General features: G+C 42.5%; 1 protein-coding gene across 2 annotated transcripts; it reads left to right on the top strand.

Annotated features, from left to right (window-relative positions):
• The first annotated feature begins 545 nt into the window (after window positions 1-545).
• Window positions 546-21,118, top strand: LOC106603645 (dihydropyrimidinase-related protein 5). Of its 2 annotated transcripts, none has more exons than XM_014197568.2 (14): window positions 546-751; window positions 2,952-3,006; window positions 3,191-3,403; window positions 6,900-7,058; window positions 12,264-12,443; window positions 12,982-13,050; window positions 13,350-13,394; window positions 13,587-13,662; window positions 16,030-16,186; window positions 16,700-16,841; window positions 17,124-17,266; window positions 18,098-18,305; window positions 18,590-18,755; window positions 19,215-21,118. In XM_014197568.2, the coding sequence occupies exons 2-14, from the start codon at window positions 2,959-2,961 to the stop codon at window positions 19,298-19,300; spliced, it is 1,692 nt and encodes a 563-aa protein (XP_014053043.1). In that variant the 5' UTR covers window positions 546-751; window positions 2,952-2,958; the 3' UTR covers window positions 19,301-21,118. The 2 variants fall into 2 exon arrangements, with proteins under 2 accessions (XP_014053043.1, XP_014053038.2); XM_014197563.2 differs by lacking the exon at window positions 546-751 and adding an exon at window positions 2,674-2,831.
• Window positions 21,119-21,206: the final 88 nt, after the last annotated feature.

Genomic DNA, 21,206 nt, shown 5'->3' on the forward strand with positions numbered 1-21,206 from the left:
CAAGAATAAATTGAACGATACAAAATCTTATCACTATTGATCAGGTTCCTTGGCAACATAATAACATACTACGGTACCATTGTTGTACATCTATACTAAAGTTAGAGCTAAATCCTACTTTTAAACTGCTTTAAAATCTTTAAAAATGACTTTAAAATCTCAGAGGGACCTTTTTCTTTTAACAGTATAAAAGGTAATAGTTTGTTAGTTCTGCTTTTGCTCACATCACCCTGCATTTGCTCACACATTTAATGATTGCTACTACTAATAATAATCATCTGTTTTGTAGTGTTTATTATAGCCTAGTGTGTTCTCTTGTCTTCATAATGATTACACAAACCATACATCTGAATAGTATACTTAATGAATCATTTAGAAATACTGTGTATTTTAATTTATAGGCTAGTGATTATATGACCTCCTTGCTTTATCCATGATCTTTCCTTTCCTGTAATCACAGTTCACACCCAGTTCCTCCCACAATGGTACATCCCCCTCCAAGTGGACACGCCTTAAGTGCAAAGTAATTGGTTCATCTGGTGACCGAGTCTGCGTTTCCTATCGGTGATTGGAGCGTCTGCACGTCGCACGGACTTGGATGCTGCGACCTGAGGTTGAGCAGGCTGGATTCAGAGTGAAGCATCTGCCCCTGGCTGCAGCAAGTGTTCGTCTCATTCAACGGATTGGTGCTGTTGTAGGCTATCATATAGTAACCGAAAAGGCGTTGTGGAGCCGTAGGCCTTTAGGAGAGGTATGTGGAGCGCGATCGAGATGTGCAACCTTAGCGTACTGATAGGCTGTTTACTAAGAATTATGTGAAGAGGCTTTGACTTGGGGGCCCAGACTATGCGGGTGTTTGGATCGTCCCTAGACACGGATGCTTTCTTTATGTGGATACTTTGTTTCTTATGGCGACCGCCCGAATGTCTGTAAGGGGTTTTCTACCCGGAGTCCTGACTGCGTATTTTTCATATCTGATTTTGCCATCCTGATTCCTTTCATGTCATTGGCTTTTTTTGGGGGGGGGTACTCGAAATTAGAACCTACATGATCATACCGGCAGACGGTATATGGGACTCAGACTGGGAACATAGGCTAAATACTATAACTATCCAATTACACTTGCTATGAATTTGGCCCATCGATTACTACGATGCAAGTGCAACATGATCTTTAGGCGGTGGGATGGAAGAGGGTGATTATTATGGAGTGTTCCGTTATCATGGGGAGGGTGGGAGTGTTTTGGAAACCGTTTTCTGGGAATCGTTTTCTGGGTCGGTTATGTATCCTGAGTGATGAAGGCCGGTGTTTCTTTGTGTCAAGTGCGATGTGGAATGTATCATTTTAGATCTATTTACATAGTGATTTAAAACCGTAGTAAATGAAATGTGTGTCCTGTCCGTATTTGTTACAGACTAGCCTATAACAGGTTTAGGCTATAAACCTTGAAATGGCTATACTTTATGAGGGAATCTATTTGGGACGTTTCAAACTCCATGACCAATTTTCCAAAGAAATATCTACGTTGGCTACTGTCATTTCTAGGTTCATGTCAATTGTGTGTGAAATTCCTAAACGCCGTTTGTAATAGTAATAGATTTAGCTCTGACAATTAGGCTAGCTACAGAAGACTGCCTGCCATTTATTTATGCGCTCGCATAGACTAATGAGTTGTGCTCCACCCTAAAATTAGTCGATTCTTTTTGAAGTAGCCTGTAGGCTATTTGTTTCTATTCTATCCATGAAAGGCATATTGTTTTTTTTACTTCATTTATTTCGTTAATCCTTAATCCTAGAACACTCAGTTAGATGTGGGTCAGTAGAAGTGATGGATAACCAATGGTTGGTGCATATTCCCTTCCTTTCAAAATGAACATGATATGACATTTAAGACATCGGCTGTCTGCCTTTACAGTTGGCCTTGATTTGAGTCTGAGCATTCATGTGCAAGGTGTCGTCTAGTCATCATTTTATATAGATGATCTCAGCTCCAAATCTGGATCCATGAGGAGAGAGGGCATGTGGTAAACTTGCTGGCTGCCGCACCCCACACTGTCACATACATTACCACTCCCACACCCACCTAGACACACAACACATAAAGAGAAGGAGTCCCTGGGGGATGTTAATCATATTCATCCAAGAAAGATTATAGTATTGGAATATTGAAATATTTTAACGTTCTTACGCGATAAGAAATTCCTCTATGTCTCGTACCACAGTACACTTCTACAATATGTATGTACAGGTTCACTTTATAATGTGCTACATTTAGTTTTTAGAAGAAAAAAAAATATGGAATTCTGTTATGGATGAAAGGTGTGAACTATTGTGTGACTTGTTGAACAGTTTTAGTCCAGACAGAGAGACAGACAGGCAGACAGACAGACAGACAGACAGACAGACAGACAGACAGGCAGGCAGACAGACAGACAGACAGACAGACAGACAGACAGACAGACAGACAGACAGACAGACAGACAGACAGACAGACAGACAGCTAAGCTAAGGGATGTGTGGTCATACTCAGTGACAGACACCGCCTCAGGCCCATTCGTTGATGTCACAGCAGCCTGGCCATGCCAAGTTGAGAACACAATGTTTATTGTGTTATAGCTTGTTTTAGAACACAGCGATTCATTTGTGTTCTTCAGTGGGTCACTCCCTCCTCACATCTGAATGTAATGCCAATGACAGTTAGTGGTACCAGAGCTTGTATGCCTAGTTGTAGTTGAGGTGGTATAACTGGTCAGAAACTAATACCGTTCTCCATGAGAGTGAAACATTTTTTTTTTTTGTCTGCTTGTCTCTTCCAGAGAAAATATGCAGAGGTCTAAAAAACATTTTTTCTTCTACAATATCAATTTTGGGGCTGTAACTCCCTGCACCACAAATGAGAAAAGCATGGTAGTGTTTTTGTTAACCCTTCACTTCTAATCTCTCTCTTCCAGTGCCATCATGTCTTCCAGTTCAGCGACAACCAGGATCCTAATCAAGGGTGGCAAGGTGGGTGTGGTGTGTTGTGTTGACTGTTGTTGTTGGGCTGTTATATGTTCATCTAAAAAAAAATCTTGTGAAGCATTACAGAATTGCAGATATTACCTGTTTCATGTATGCATTTTCTCCTGTCCAACACCTGATTCTCTCCAGCACCAGATTAGTGCATTTTCTTTCTCCCTTTTGACACCAGGTGGTGAACGATGATGTCACGCAGGAGGCGGATGTGTACATTGAGAACGGCATCATCCAGCAGGTGGGGGAGGGGCTGATGATCCCAGGAGGGGCCAAGGTGATTGACGCCTCCGGGAAACTGGTCCTCCCCGGGGGGATTGACACCAGCGTGCACCTGCAGCAGAGTTTCATGAACGCTACCACCGTGGATGACTACTATAGCGGCACCAAGGTATGAATGATCTACAGCTTTTCTACGACTGTCTGTGAGGTTGAGAGGGAAATACCATGCTTAAGGACACTGGCATTACCCTCAGTAACCCGGTATAGCCAGTGCAGGACGGGTCTCCCATCTGAGTCTGGTTCCTCTCCAGGTTTCTTCCTTCTAGGGAGATTTTCTTTGCCACTGTGCTGCCGCATGCTCTGGAGATTAAGGCAGGGTTACTGAACAAAACCTTGTGATATGTGGTTGCAAAAAGGGCTGTGTCAATCACATTTGTTTGGTTGGTTCATTGATAAAAAGATCTGGTGCTGTAGCTCTGGCATTACTCTCCCTATGTGTGTATTTTGGTAGAAACCTGTGGCAATGTTTGTCTAGAAATGCCAAATACTCAGTTACAGCACTTCAAATCCCAGTGGAAGCAAAATGGTTGCAATGACGTCATTATTACAATACCCTCTGGGAATTTAGTAATACATTATACTAATAAGGTAGGTCATTAAACTGAACTGGAAAGACAGATACATAATTAGTATGTACCATTTAATACACAATAATTGGCCCAGTCTAGTGGGAAACGACCATCTGTCAAACATATTTTCCTCTCCTGGTAACCCAGTGGACCGCCATGTACCATGGCAACTAAATAAACTCATCTTCCCAGCTTGCCTTGGAGTGTGAGAAAGTAACCTCAGACTTAAGGTGGAGACAGACTCTGAATCCCAAGTCAACCCCTACCCCACAAGGGGGGGCAAAGTACGGCCCGCTGGCCGTATCCGGCCTGCCGGGCACTTCAATCCAGCCCGCGAGACAGCTTTTTTTTTCTTTCTCCAATTTCGTGGTATCCAATTGGTAGTTACAGTCTTGTCCCATCGCTGCAACTCCCGTACGAACTCAGGAGAGGCGAAGGTTTAGAGCCGTGCATCCTCCGAAACACGACCCAGCCAAGCCACACTGCTTCTTGACACAATGCCCACTTATCCCGGAAGCCAGCCGCACCAATATGTCAGAGGAAACTCGATCCCGAGTCTGTAGTGACGCCTCAAGCACTGCGATGCAGTGCCTTAGACCGCTGCACCACTCGGGAGGCCCCCGCAAATTGATTTTAACAAACAATTGGTCCCCCCCAAAAAATGCGGCGCTCCGTTGAATTTCAAAATCCTCGAGCCAAATGTTTGCCCACCCCTGCCCTAGCCCCTCATCCCCTCATCCCTAGACACTCCTGTCCTGTAGATGTGAAAGATTTGGATAGGTGTAAGCAATAGGGCCTATGGCCAAAACCCCACTCAGCCTATCAGAAGGCACGTTGAAGTAATTACCAAATGACCAAGTAATTACTCTTTGATCTACAGAAGTAGCTAGGAGCTAGGGGTTGATTAGGGATTTGGGTAGAAACCAAGAAATATTCAGAGAACTACTACAGTAATAAACTGGGCGTGGTTCAGACTCAGAGATGCTTCTTTGATTTAGACAAAGATAGTGGATACATAAGGCTGCTGACTCAAGATATTTATTATATAATATTCTCTGTTATTCTGAGTAATCTTTATTTTATTACATATCTCACCTACCCCATAAATGATTTATATAGATAATGTGGCAGAAAGCTATGGAAGCTGTAGCAGGGTGTGCTGACTCCTGATGCAGTCAGACAGGAGAGAGAGAGAGAGAGAGAGAGAGAGAGAGAGAGAGAGAGAGAGAGAGAGAATGCTACAGGGATAGAGACAGAGAGAGAGAGACAGAGAGAGACAGAGATAGAGAGACAGAGAGAGAGAGACAGAGAGAGAGAAGATGCTACAGGGATAGAGACAGACAGAGAGAGAGACAGAGAGAAAATGGTGGAGGGGCACACACTGAGACTGAGACTGGGGCTATCCCAGATCATCTCAGGGCATGCATGACTCATCAATCATCATTCTCTATGCTCTACCACCCAGAGATGACACATAGAGTCTGAGAACATAGCTGTGTTTTAGACATAAACGACAAGCTAGCCAAGGAGATGCTACCGTTCTGCTATACTGGGGTTGGCGGATCTGTCTAGCCGGGCAGCTGCTGCCGTGCTGCCCGGCTAGAGTACAGAGACAAATGCAGATCAGTTTCTGTTTCCATGGCTACCATCGGGTTGCTGCAAAGACTGCTGCGAAGCCTTTTCACTCAGGCCATTGTGCGTGAAGACAATAGTTCTCCAAAACACTAGACACACCCCCAGTCCTTACCAGACAGTACTCCACTCTCTCTAAGGTCAGCTGACTCAAAGATGCTCTTTGGAGCGTTCACTTAGCTACACATAGTAACAGACTACAAGTATTTGGAAAGATTTCATATAGAATGTATTTGTTGTTTACATCAGTATCAACCTGGTTTTGTAAGGATTTAGTACACTCACAAATATGTAATGGAGCAGTAGTGAAGCTTTCATACCTTGGAATCTATGAATATACAGTAGAAATGTATCCTCTGGAATATATATATCTGTTTTACTATTTCGATGGCCATACAATGTATTCTTCATCACTACCTTTTCGATCTAGTACGTCTGCCTTTGCTTCAGATATACAGCCCTAAATGAATAGCTGATTGATAGTGTAATAAACAATGAAAGGACTCGCAGTTCCTTGATATACATTAGCTCACTGACCATCATCATGCTCTGTAATATCATTTCATTATACCCCATGGGTTATCTCCCAGTCCCCTTCCTGTGTTCGAATCTAGTTACTGATTGATGTTTTTCACCTCCCATCCAGTAAATAAACATTAGGGGTAATTGACACATTTTACTGTTGGTTTTAAACCTGAGGTATGTTGGCATGTTAATTATGTCTTGCCCCGGAATTTATAGAGGATAATGGATGCATGCATTAACCCTATACTGTCATTGGCATTAATTAACCAGACCAGACATCATTATGGAGCCTTTGCATAGCGATACTTAAATGTATTGTGTCTCAATGTCCTCCTACTTATAAACCATTTACAAACACTTTTATAAAGTATTTCTTAATGTAACGTAGTACCTATACTGAACAAAAATATAAATGCAACATGCAACAATTTCAACAATTATAATGAGTTACAGTTCATATAAGGAAATCAGTCAATTTAAATAAATGAATTAGGCCCTAATCTATGGATTTCACATGACTGGTCAGGGGCACAGCCATGGGCTGGCCTTGGAGGGCATAGGTCCACCCACTTGGGAGCCAGGCCTACCCACTTGGGAACCAGGTCCAGCCAATAAGAATGAGTAATTCCCCACAAAAGTACTTTATTACGGACAGAAATACTCCTCAAGTTGGTGGGCCGTGCGCAAAATTTGAGAGAAATACTATTTTAGTGCGTATGGAAGAAAATAAAGTATACTTTATTTCACCTCATGAAACATGGGACCAACACTTTACGTTTCTATTTTTGTTCAGTATAATATACCTTTATGTAAAGTGGTATCCATAGTTGTAATGTCTGTCTCTTCTCTGATCTGAGATACTGGTGGTTCTGTCAACAGGCAGCCCTAGCTGGAGGTACCACCATGGTTATAGGACATGTATTACCAGAGAAGAATGAATCTCTACTGGAAGCCTACGAGAAGGCTCGCTCCCAGGCCGACAATAAAGCCTGCTGCGATTACGCCCTGCATATGGGAGTCACCTGGTGGGGGCCCAAGGTAACTGTCACACTCCCTTGATAACTGGTGTTTATACCCTTTTCATTTAACTGAGCTAAGATCTGTACTGCACTGACCTGGTTACACATCCACCATAGTTGCTGGAACTGTGCTGCAAAAGTCACTGAAAGGAAAATATCAATGCCAACACACTATGATTCAGGTTGGCACAATAGTATGAAAAGGTATGACTCCTGTCCAGTGGCGGTTCTAGACCATTTCAACTGGGGGGGCCAAGCTGGGGCCAGTTGTATTGTTAGAGGGGCCAGTTACATTAGACGTTATTGTTGCCATATCGTTTTCTTCACTGCATTGCAGGCATTAGCAGGCAAAAGACCATGTTCATAATCATCATCGTTGCCACTGTCTAATAAAGGATGTAAAAAAAGAACTATAGCAAAAATTAGTTATGTAAAAATGATTTCATACTCCACATTTAGGGGGGCCACAAGGGGGTCCAAAATTGTTGTCACAGGTGCACTGCCCCCCCCCCTCAGAAACGCTAGGGCTTCCTGACTAAGGCTGTGGTGGTCATGCCATTTTGTCAGCCTGTGATTGTCAAGGAAATAACTGCTGGCTGTCCGTCACGTGATCGGGTCTTTCTCACAGGCTACAATCAAGTGAAGACAGACACATCGGGGATGCAACTGCGCAAATTCCGAGGCGCATATTGAAGATATTGGAACAACTGTCCACATTTACTTTTCGTCAGCCAACAAGATGGGTAGGCCTAACGAACAGCAAAAGCACTACTAGCCTATGTCAATCTACTATCCCCCATTGTACAAAAGTTGACGTGTTCTATTCTGTGCGAGAAATAAATATTCCACACATAGTTTAGGATAGTCTGGGACAATGAGCAATGAGCCTGACGCAACAGATCAGAACGTTTAGTTTAAAATGTTAATGAACTATTAGGCTATTTCTTCACTTTATACGCGCAGCAATGTGCACACGGTAGTATGCTATAAGCGCAAATGTTCCATTAGCAGGAAAACACCATTATCAAAAGTGACCGCAAATGCGATTATGCGTGTAATGCTTTTATTATGAAGATGCATTTTTATGGGTTCAAATTATCTTCCCCAAGCTCGAAACTCACGCACTGCGTATGTATGCCAGTCTTAGGCTCTATACACATTGTATAGCGGATTAATGTGCTTCATTTTAAGAAATTATTTGGCCAGTTTAGTTGTGATACAAACCTTATCAGAACATATAGCCCTATGGGCTAAGCTACATGAGGTGTGGGACTATGATTTGAAAAAGTCACATAAAAAAAGCATGCAGTGTTTCTTGCCTTAAACTGGTTATCATTCTCAAGTGATAATATATAAGTGATAGGCTAATATTGTCACCCATCAGACTATTCTTGAATTAATCTTTACATATACTAAATAATATGTGTGTGAAATTTGTTTTGATTTAGAATGGACCATTATCATGCACCTGTAATCGAAACAGTGGCGGGGGAAAAAAATACATGTCATCTATGCACTTAAATAGCATATGGAGAACGTGTTTCCCGTGGCTCATTTTCATGCCAGCCAGGTAGACTATACACCTGTTATAAAGAGAAGCAATGTGCTTAATATTAGGAAAGTTGAGAAAAAAATATAATAGGTCTAGCCTACAGAAAGCTGATGGGATCCTCCTCTTTTTAACAGAGGCCATCACTCTGTTTTCTCACGCAATTGCATAGCTTATAGAAATGTTGAGGAACATGAGCTCATGGGCTCTCATGAAGTGTTTGATTCGATTTTTGATTACATTTGCATTGATGTCAGAGTGATTAGAGGGACAATAGAGTGCTGAGTACCAGGCAGTTAGCAAGTTTGGTAGGCTACTATTGACCAGCAGCAGCATCAGAGCTTGGAGAAGCCTAATTACCGTGACTAAACGGTCACTTGCATTTTGACTGCCGTCATGACTCGTGACTGTCGGTGTGGCTGTAATACTGTCACTGTAACAGCCCTACTCCTGACTGTGTTCATCTTGTTAACTCGCCCTCCAAATACACCTCTGCTGTTTTCAATCAAGATCTCAGCGATCACTGCCTCATTGCCTGCATCCGTAATGGGTCTGCGACCAAACGACCACCCCTCATCACTGTCAAACGCTCCCTCAAACACTTCTGCGAGCAGGCCTTTCTAATTGACCTGGCCGGGGTATCCTGGAATGACATTGACCTCATCCCGTCAGTAGATGATGCCTGGCTATTCTTTAAAAGTGCCTTCCTCACCATCTTAAATAAGCATGCCCCATTAAAAAAATGTAGAACTAGGAATAGATATAGTCCTTGGTTCACTCCAGACCTGTCTGCCCTTGACCAGCACGAAACATCCTGTGGCGTTCTGCATTAGCATCGAATAGCCCCTAACTTTTCAGGGAAGTTAGGAACAAATATACACAGGCAGTTAGGAAAGCTAAGGCTAGCTTTTTCAAACAGAAATTTGCATCCTGTAGCACAAACACAAAAAAGTTATGGGACACTGTAAAGTCCATGGGGAATAAGAGCACCTCCTCCCAGCTGCCCACTGCTCTGAGGCTAGGAAACACTGTTACCACCGATAAATCCACTATAATTGAGAATTTCAATAAGCATTTCTCTACGGCTGGCCATGCTTTCCACCTATCTACCCCTACTCCGGTCAACTGCCCGGCACCCTCCACAGCAACCCGCCAAAGCCCCCACCATTTCTCCTTCACCCAAATCCAGATAGCTGATGTTCTGAAAGAGCTGCAAAATCTGGACCCCTACAAATCAGCCGGGCTTGACAATCTGGACCCTCTCTTTCTAAAATTATCTGCCGAAATTGTTGCAACCCCTATTACTAGCCTGTTCAACCTCTCTTTCATATCGTCTAAGATTCCCAAAGATTGGAAAGCTGCCACGGTCATCCCCCTCTTCAAAGGGGGTTACACTCTAGACCCAAACTGCTACAGACCTAAATCTATCCTACCCTGTCTTTCTAAGGTCTTCGAAAGCCAAGTTAACAAACAGATAACCGACCATTTTGAATCCCACCATACCTTCTCCGCTATGCAATCTGGTTTCAGAGCTGGTCATGGGTGCACCTCAGCCACGCTCAAGGTCCTAAACGATATCATAACCGCCATCGATAAGAGACATTACTGTGCAGCCGTATTCATAGACCTGGCCAAGGCTTTCGACTCTGTCTATCATCACATTCTTATTGGCAGACTCGACAGCCTTGGTTTCTCAAATGATTGCCTCGCCTGGTTTACCAACTACTTCTCTGATAGAGTTCAGTGTGTGAAATCGGAGGGCCTGTTGTCCGGACCTCTGGCAGTCTTTATGGGTGTGCCACAGGGTTCAATTCTCGGGCCGACTCTTTTCTCTGTATATATCAATGATGTTGCTCTTGCTGCTGGTGATTCTCTGATCCACCTCTACGCAGACAACACCATTCTGTATACTTCTGGCCCCTCTTTGGACACTGTGTTAACTAACCTGCAGACAAGCTTCAATGCCATACAACTCTCATTCCGTGGCCTCCAACTGCTTTTAAACGCAAGTAAAACTAAATGCATGCTATTCAATCGATCACTGCCCGCACCTGCTCGCCCGTCCAGCATCACTACTCTAGACGGCTCTGACTTAGAATACGTGGACAACTACAAATACCTAGGTGTCTGGTTAGACTGTAAACTCTCCTTCCAGACTCACATTAAGCATCTCCAATCCAAAATTAAATCTAGAATTGGCTTCCTATATCGCAACAAAGCATCCTTCACTCATGCTGCCAAACATACCCTCGTAAAACTGACCATCCTACCGATCCTCGACTTTGGTGATGTCATCTATAAAATAGCCTCCAACACTCTACTCAACAAAACGGATGCAGTCTATTACAGTGCCATCCGTTTTGTCACCAAAGCCCCATACACTACCCACCATTGCGACCTGTACGCTCTCGTTGGTTGGCCCTCGCTTCATACTCGTCGCCAAACCCACTGGCTACAGGTTATCTACAAGTCTCTGCTAGGTAAAGCCCCGCCTTATCTCAGCTCACTGGTCACCATAGCAGCACCCACTCGTAGCACGCGCTCCAGCAGGTATATCTCACTGGTCACCCCCAAAGCCAATTCCTCCTTTGGTCGTCTTTCCTTCCAGTTCTCTGCTGCCAATGACTGGAACAAACTGCAAAAATCTCTGAAGCTGGAGACTCATATCTCCCTCACTAGCTTTAAGCACCAGCTGTCAGAGCAGCTCACAGATCACTGCACCTGTACATAGTTCATCTGTAAACAGCCCATCTATCTACCTACCTCATCCCCATACTGTATTTATTTATTTATCTTGCTCCTTTGCACCCCAGTATCTCTACTTGCACATTCATCTTTTGCACATCTACCATTCCAGTGTTTAATTGCTATATTGTAATTACTTCGCCACCATGGCCCCCCTAAATGTGGAGTATGAAATCATTTTTACATAACTAATTTTTGCTATAGTTCTTTTTTTACATCCTTTATTAGACAGTGGCAACGATGATGATTATGAACATGGTCTTTTGCCTGCTAATGCCTGCAATGCAGTGAAGAAAACGATATGGCATTAAACAGGTTAACTTAACTTACCTCATTTGCACTCACTGTATATAGACTTTTTGTTTACTTTTGTTCTACTGTATTATTGACTGTATGTTTTGTTTACTCCATGTGTAACCCTGTGTTGTTGTATGTGTCGAATTGCTATGTGTAACGTCCGTCGTTAGAGGTAGACCAAGGCGCAGCGTGAGTTGGGTCCATCATACTTTATTTTAAATGTCAACCAGCAAAAAACAATAAACAATACAACGAATGAAAAGCTATGCGTGCAAACACATGCAACACAAAGACAAGATCCCACAACTGACTGTGGGAAAAAGGGCTGCCTAAGTATGATTCCCAATCAGAGACAACGAATGACAGCTGCCTCTGATTGGAAACCATACTCGGCCAATAAATAAAAAACAACATAGACATACAACACATAGAATGCCCACCCCATGTCACACCCTGACCTAACCAAACAGAGAAAAACGACTCTCTCAGGTCAGGGAGTGACACTATGCTTTATCTTGGCCAGGTCACAGTTGCAAATGAGAACTTGTTCTCAACTAGCCTACCTGGTTAAATAAAGGTGAAATAAAACATAAAATAAAATAAAAACTCTAACCTCTAACCCCTGACCTGTAGGTGCGTGCTGAGATGGAGAGCCTGGTGAGAGATAAAGGGATCAACTCATTCCAGATGTTCATGGCCTATAAGGACCTGTTCATGCTGAGGGACTCAGAGCTTTTCCAGGCCCTACAGAACTGTAAGGACATCGGGGCTGTGGCCCGTGTCCACGCTGAGAACGGAGAACTAGTGGCCGAGGTGAGTCTCAGAATCTGGTTCAATATGTAGTCCCACATCAATGACTTTTCTTCCATCATGTCTTTGCTCAGAAAGAAATACAACAAAGTCAGCTTAATTGCATTCATTACTTTTAAAAACCCTTACTTATCTATCCAACTGTAATAAATTGGCTGACACAAACAGTTTACAAAAGTGTGAGAAACTGACTGGTACTGGTTTGACAGAGGGACTGCCACCACAGTAAGCAGTTTTATTCACACAAGACTAGGGCTGTTGTGTGGTAAGGTCAGAGATGAGACAGAGCCCATAGAGAAACATTTTTTTGGGGGGGGGACCATTGTAACTTACCCACGAACCATTGCGGCCCATCATGATGAGTTCCTGTTTTTTTGTGGCCCCCACCCCTATCAAAGTTGCCCATCCCTGCCATAGAGTTAAAATTACTTGAAAGGACATCCAACGTTCCGTGATGGATGAACCGTCAGCCATATTTAGTGCACATCCTATTTCTATCAGTGATACAGCACATACACCAGGATTCCTGTGTGTTTTCTAGGGAGCCAAAGAGGCATTGGACCTGGGAATCAGCGGCCCAGAGGGCATTGAGATCAGCAGACCAGAGGAGGTAAGACGTTCTCTTTACTCTTTGGATAAAAGCATCTGCTAAATGGCATATATTCTCATTATATTATTATATATTACTGTTGCAGTCTGTGCTCATAATGGACACATTCTCCTTATCTTTTCTTTCATGACGTCATAGACATAGCCATTACAGTTTTATAGTCTTATTGTTTTTCCAGTGAAGCATTTTCAGTGCCTATGTTATAGATATCAGCCCTTCATAATATTGTAATGACCCTAGCATTGAGGATCGTCTTATACCAACTCAACACAATATCCGGTTGTTTTTCATTCTCACAGCTGGAGGCAGAGGCCACCCATCGGGCGATCACCATCGCCAATAGGGTGAGTATGTGTTCTGTGTCAATTTGTTGCATTTTCTTTATCATCAAGCACTTCAGTACAATGGTAACTGCCCCCGAAATACCCTGCAATATCTGGAACTAGTACTGCATTTGGCATGGATATTTGGCATGCTTTCTTCTAGTGAAACTCTCTCTAAGACATGTTGTCTCACTCTCTGTCGTTCTCTTTCAGGCCCACTGTCCTATCTACCTTGTCAACGTGTCCAGCATGTCAGCAGGAGATGTGCTTGCCACAGCCAAGATGCAGGGTAAGGCCAAGGCGTATGTTATCCTGTCCTGTCGTATCCTATCTTGTTCTGTCCTGTCGTATCCTGTCCTGTGCATATCACAGATTACTTTTCATGTGGTTTGCGACCCTCTGCTGGCTTGGTCTGGGCTGATCTTCACCACAAGTGCTTTTGGAACCCCGCCTGTCTGCCTGTCTGTCTGTCTGTCTGTCTGTCTGTCTGTCTGTCTGTCTGTCTGTCTGTCTGTCTGTCTGTCTGTCTGTCTGTCTGTCTGTCTGTCTGTCTGTCTGTCTGTCTGTCTGTCTTGTACAGTAACTGGCCAATACTACACACTACACATCACAGTCCAGTGCCTTCAGAAAGTATTCAGACCCCTTGACTTTTTCCACATTTTGTAATGTTACTGCCATATTCTAAAATTGATTAATTAAAACATTTTCCTCAGAAATCTACACACAATACCCCATAATGACAAAGCGATAAACAGGTTTTAGGAATGTTTTAAAATGTATATAAAAAAACAAAACAGAAATACCTTATTTACATACGTATTCAGACCTTTTGCTATGACACTCGAAATTGAGCTCAGGTGCATCCTGTTTCCATCGATCATCCTTGAGATGTTTCTACAACTTGATTGGAGTCCACCTGTGGTAAATTCAATTGATTGGACATGATTTGGAAAGGCACACACCTGTCTATATAAGGTCCCACAGTTGACAGTGCATGTCAGAGCAAAAACCAAGCCAAGGAGGTCGAAGGAATTGTCCGTAGATTGTGTCGAGGCACAGATCTGGGGAAAGTTACCAAAAGATTATCTGCAGCATTGAAGGTCCCCAATAATACAGTGGCCTCCATCATTCTTAAATGGAAGAAGTTTGGAACCACCAAGACTCTTGCTAAAGCTGGCCGCCCGGCCAAACTGAGCAATCGGGGGAGAAGGGCCTTGGTCAGGGAGGTGACCAAGAACCCGATGGTCACTCTGACAGAGCTCCAGAGTTCTTCTGTGGAGATGGGAGAACCTTCCAGAAGGACAACCATCTCTGCAGCACTCCACCAATCAGGCCTTTATGGTAAAGTGGCCAGACGGAAGCCACTCCTCAGAAAAAGGCACATGACAGCCCGCTTGGAGTTTGCAAAAAGGCACCTAAAGACTCTCAGACTATGAGAAACAAGATTCTCTGGTCTGATGAAACCAAGATTAACTCTTTGGTGGCAGAATCATGCTGTGGGGATGTTTTTCAGCAGGGAGGGACTGGGAGACTAGTCAGGATCGAGGCAAAGATGAACGGAGCAAAGTACAGAGAGATCCTTGATGAAAATCTGCTCCAGACCTCAGACTGGGGTGGTTCACCTTACTACAGGACAATGACCCTAAGCACACAGCCAAGACAACGCTGGAATGGCTTGGGGACAAGTCTCTGAATGTCCTTGAGTTGCCCAGCCAGAGCCTGGACTTGAACCCGATCCAACACCTCTGGAGAGACCTGAAAATAGCTGTGCTGCAACACTCCCCATCCAACCTGACAGAGCTTGAGAGTATCTGCAGAGAAGAATGGGAAAAACTCCCCAAATACAGGTCTGCTAAGCTTGTAGCATCATACCCAAGAAGACTCGATAATGTAATCACTGCCAAAGGTGCTTCAACAAAATAGTAAAGGGTCTGAATACTTATGTAAATGTAATATTAAAGTTTTTTTTATTTTTATAAATTAGCTAATATTTCTAAAAAACAGTTTTTGCTTTGTCATTATGGGATATTGTGTGTAGATTGATGAGGGGGAAAAGGACGATTGAATAGTTTTTAGAATAAGGCTGTAACTGTAACGGGCATCGTAAGGATTAGACCAAGGTGCAGCGGGAACGTGTATACTCATCTTCTTTATTAAATCAAAAGAAGGAAAAAACAAACAAATCACGTATACAAAACAACGAACGACACTAAACAGTCCGTCAGGTGCACAAACACAAAACAGGAGACAACTACCCACAAATCCCATGACAAAAACACCCCTATACATAGGACCATCAATCAGAGGCAACGAGGAACAGCTGCCTCCAATTGAAGGTCAATCCAATGAACTAAACATAGAAATAGATAGACTAGACTGAACATAGAAATACACTAACATAGAACATAGACCAAAAAACCCTGGAACACATAAAACAAACACCCCTCTTACATAAGTACATAGTCCAACAAACCCCGAACCACATAAAACAAACACCCCCTGCCACGTCCGACCAAACTACAATAACAAATAACCCCTTTACTGGTCAGGACGTGACAGTAACGTAACAAAATGCGGAAAAGTCAAGGCGTCTGAATACTTTCCGAAGGCACTGTATATGGACATGTATAAATCCATCTATATAATCTGTCTACAGGTAAAGTGGTCCATGGGGAGACCACCACAGCCCATGCGGTGCTGAACGGTCTGCAGTACTACCATCAGGACTGGGCCCATGCTGCAGCCTACGTCACTGTTCCTCCTCTTCGCCTGGACCCAAACACACCCAACTACCTGATGAGTCTACTGGGAAAGTAAGAGCGCGCACACACACACACACACACACACACACACACACACACACACACACACACACACACACACACACACACACACACACACACACACACACACACACACACACACACACACCTGCCTGATAAGTCTACTTGGGAAGTAAGAGGGGCACATTTCCTTTGTACCCTGCTGAATTATTGCTGATTTATTCAGCGAATGTGATGTCTGGGAAATTGCCTTTAAATTCTACCGCTGTGCACAAATCATACATCTGTGTTGGATTGAATCCAGGCACCAGTCTTAACAGCGCTTGTAGCTCTCATTAGTATATAGAAATTATTTTTGCTGTTGGTATTATAAAATGTCAACAAAATTTCCCCCCTGACCCGTACTCGCCTCCTTCTCTCTAGGCTTTAACAGTGAAACTCTGAACGTAGTGTTATCAAATCAAAGTTAATAGAATTTATATTTGCGTTCTCTATATTTTCCCCCTGACCTATCCTCTCCTCCTTCTCTCTGACCCACTACAGTGACACGCTGAACGTAGTGGCGTCTGACCACCGTCCCTTCACCACCAAACAGAAGGCTATGGGCAAGGATGACTTCACAAAGATCCCCCACGGAGTCCCGGGCATCCAGGACCGCATGAGTGTCATCTGGGAGAGAGGAGTGGTAAGCAAACATGATGTATCTCTACTGTTTGTACGTAGGCAAGGCTCTACGGCTGTATAGAATGACAACAGAAAGGTTAGATCTGCTATTGTGACTGCTGTAACTAACTACTGCCATGATACGTTGTTGCCGTTGGACATGTATCTGTTGCAATATATGTTGTGCATGGTCCCTGTCAAATACATATGCTTTTTGAGTCTAGTGCTTGACATCTTGATAACAGATTTGCTCCCTCTGCCCTCTCCATCTGACATGGATCATTTTAATCCTCTGCTACTGTAGGTTGGAGGCAAGATGGACGAGAACCGTTTTGTTGCGGTGACCAGCTCCAACGCAGCTAAGATCTACAACCTGTACCCCAGAAAGGGTAGGATCATCCCAGGGGCTGACGCTGACGTGGTGGTCTGGGACCCTGAAGGGACCAAGTATGTAACCGTATCCACTATCCACTCACTCCCTCCCTTCTCACTACTACCGCTACGGCGACCGTTTACCCTCTGGGGGATGCTAAGGTTTTTCTTTTATACACTCTTAGAATTAGTGGTGACTCGATGAACCATTGCTAGTAAACGGTTCATATTTGCACCTTTGGTTAGTTGAGGGGCTCTTGGAGGAATCTTTAATGGTTCAATGTAGCAATGGGTTCCTGGGGGAACCCTGGAGTGGAGATGTGGCTTTCAGATAGATATTTTTTGGGGGCCACCCTTTAGAGTTAATGAGGCTAACAGAGGTGAGTTCCTCAAGAGCCTATGCAACTTTATTACTATGTGTAATCAGTAATGTAAATATTATATAAAAGTATGTAATATAGAAACATTTTCAATTACTTTTTTTATTTGCAGTATTCTAACATAACATGATGAACAGGAATGACATTTACATTAACGGGTGGCCAAAAATAACTATCTGAAAGCCACGCCTTCAATAAGCCACGCCTCCTATCTGATAGGCTGACACCTCTACAATATATTATTAAAACGGAAAAAAAATGTATCACAAAAAGATTCTGGTTTGATCCTTTACACAGGGGTTCCCCGAATACCCTTTTCAGAGGGGTTCCTCTAGGAACCTTTTTCAACTTGAAAGGTTACGCCGGTGTGGCAACCCAAAAGGTTCTTTCAGGCACCTTTACCTCTAAGAGTATAGAGTAACAATAATAATATAAGCCACTTACCAGATGCTTTTCTTATCAACTGAGCCACACAGGACCAATAACCTATTGTATGTGTTAAGACAATATATTTCTCTGTGTCCAGGACCATCTCTGTGGACACACAGGTGCAGGGTGGAGACTACAACCTGTACGAGAGTCTTCGTTGCCATGGTGTCCCCCTGGTTACCATTAGCCGTGGTCGTTTGGTCTATGAGAACGGAGTGTTCACGTGCTCCGAGGGCTCTGGGAAGTTCTATCCTCTCAGAACCTTCCCTGACTACCTCTACAAGAAAATGGTGCAGCGGGAGAAGGTATTCTAAAAAGCCATCAACAGGATGTGGATTTGAAAATGTTCCTTTACCTATGAATTTTGCAGCAGATGAAAGGTGATCTTTGAATCATATAAACTGTCCTATACCTGCTTCAGATTGTCTTGATTGTCATGAAGTATTATTACTGTGTGTGTAACCAGAGACTAATTATTGTGTGTGTCTATGTATGTGTGTGTGTGTGTGTGTGTGTGTGTGTGTGTGGCGCGTTTCTGTGTTTGCATCTCTGCTTACTCGTGCGCACATGTGTGTCTCTCTCTCCTCAGTGTCAGGCCCTGAAGGCCGTGGAGCGTGAGCCCTACGTAGGAGACGTAGCGTTGATGAATTCTGGGAAGAAGGACTGTGGACCATGTGATGGGGACACTCCAACACGACCACACACCAAGCACGGAGGACAGAGAGACCTGCATGAGTCCAGCTTCAGCCTCTCTGGTAACACACACACACACACATCGCTTTAGTTACCATTTATGTACTACAATTATAGAATATTCTATTTGTAGTTTACCATTTGTAGTTTACCATTTATGTACCACAATTATAGAATATTCTATTTGTTTATACAAAATGCATAGTAGTTTACCATTTATGTACCACAATTATAGAATATTCTATAAATAGTTTACCATTTATGTACCACAATTATAGAATATTCTATTTGTTTATACAAAATGCATAATAGGCCTATAAAAAGCACTTTTTTGCAAGTTGGGATTGGATCATTTGCATCTCTCCCTCTAAGGCCTATATAACTTTATTAATCACCATCTCTAATGCAGTATCTACTATATCTATGTGTTTCAATCTCTACTGGAAAGAAGCACAATTAGCTACATTTTGTTAACCTGAGAGATTGTTATTTCCCACTTTTTGTTTCATCAATCTCTCCAGGTGCCCAGGTTGATGATAAAATCCCAAAGAGATCTTCTGCGAGGATTCTGGCCCCCCCAGGTGGTCGATCCAGTGGCATCTGGTAACTGTGTGGAAGAGTAGTGAGTTCTAGAACCAAACAATTACTGTAGTTCTCTATTAGAATGAAACCTGAAAGAAAGTTCAGGGCCAACTAAGACAAACTGCTTGTTACGTTCACCCAGAAAGCATAGAAAGAAAAGAAAATCTTACATGTTATTTCAAAAAACGAAATCATGTATTTAGTGTATATATGATGACAGGGTCTGAGTAACATTTATATGACATTGATGTCATTTTAATATTTGTTGGAATATCTGCCTGTATGGTCAAACCCTGAACAATATTGGGCTTAACAAATTTTTGACAAATCTAAACTAAATTTGCACGGTAGCTAAGTTGCTAGTTGACTGTTTTGGATAAATGTATGTATTTTAGAGAAAGTACTCAATGTCATTATACACTAATGGTTTTAGGGGGATGAGGGGGGGATGGGGTTGAGTTGATAATTGGTTTACCTCACTGTTTAACCTACAATATTGCACTTGTATCATGTACTACTTAGCTGCCTTTTCCTTACATGATTTTATGTGTAACAAAACAACTTTTTCTACAAATACAGAACAGTCATGAATTCACGTGATTAGTTATTTACTACACAATATCTCAAAGCACTTGACATGAAATAACGTGAATATAATAATTTTTGTGTGAAACACCTTTTTTTCTGTTCGGGTCCCTTCACGATTCCCTTTGTCTAATTTTGACGAAAACTCAAATGCAAGCTGATACTTTAAAAAAAAATGTTTATCTTACAATGTTATTTGAAAAGATGTCATTTCCCTTTACAGCACTGTCAAACGTATAATCATGAGTCCTGAACAACTAAGGATGATGTAAGTCATCAAAATACGTAGGCTAAGTAAGTTCAGAGTTGTTATAGCTTCTATGTTGCTGTTTACAGTAGAATATAGTAGCACTCTCTTCCTTCCTGGTCATCTCATCTCCCATCAATGTGAATGAACCTACGCTGTGTTTACTGTATGTATGTTGTTGCATAGAACAATTATATGTGAGGCACTGATATGACTCAGATTTAGCATCATTCTATGTGTAAATGGTGATATGATATTTCTTTACTTTTCTCTGTCTGTTAGCGACAAGTTAGCTAGCTTCACTCTGAAATGCCTTTTTCTCATAAGAGAAGTCTCACATTAAACACATATACAGTTACTAGAGATAGCATGTTTATGATTGTGATTATTTGAAGGATGTGCAAACTAACTACTGAGCACATAACACTTTTTTATGTCTTTGGGGTTCTTTTTTTTTGTTACAACACTGAGGAATTCTGGTCTTGCACTGAAAAGTATTTGACAGTTTTGTATATCTTTTGGGTTGACATTTCCAAAGTTGTACCACTGTCGATTGGGTAAGCGAAGTGCATCATCTATCATTTGACTGAATCTTGGGTATTATAATGGAAATGGAAATATACAAATGCAAGTTCTTCAGGTTTGTTATGTGTTTATGTCATAATGTCATTCAACGATGCACTGTCATTATATTACTGGATGGCATGCTTATTCAAGATTGTGTCAACGGAAAACCACAGATGTTTTTTGGGGGGTTCAAATTGTCTTGACACTGTTCCATTGTAAGCTACTGAGAACATATCATATGACTTTTGTTTGTGAAGAATATACTTTATTGTTTTGCCATAGTCCAAACCACACTGTACATGATATGACTGCAGTGTAAGAGGTCCTCACTGGTGCTGAATAGCCTACTGTGTTTTCACTGAGGTTTGGTTTTGTTTTACCCTATGTGTTCTTGCAGCTCTTTATCACATGATTGAGTGCAAATAAACCACACGGAAATTTCAAGCTTGAATTGTGTTTCTTTAAAAAAGCTAAACATAATAGGCCCTATAGCCTATACTGTATTTGGCAAATGGGGTTCAATACATTGCAA

This window comes from Salmo salar, chromosome ssa01, assembly GCF_905237065.1.
Source record: "Salmo salar chromosome ssa01, Ssal_v3.1, whole genome shotgun sequence".
NCBI lineage: Eukaryota > Metazoa > Chordata > Actinopteri > Salmoniformes > Salmonidae > Salmo > Salmo salar.

Bases quoted from the DNA above. Each gene is read 5' to 3' on its own strand.
- LOC106603645 (XM_014197563.2), top strand. The intron at 13,663-16,029 runs GTAAGGCCAAGG...ATCTGTCTACAG, and splicing joins TGCCACAGCCAAGATGCAGG to GTAAAGTGGTCCATGGGGAG. The intron at 18,756-19,214 runs GTAACACACACA...CAATCTCTCCAG, and splicing joins GTCCAGCTTCAGCCTCTCTG to GTGCCCAGGTTGATGATAAA.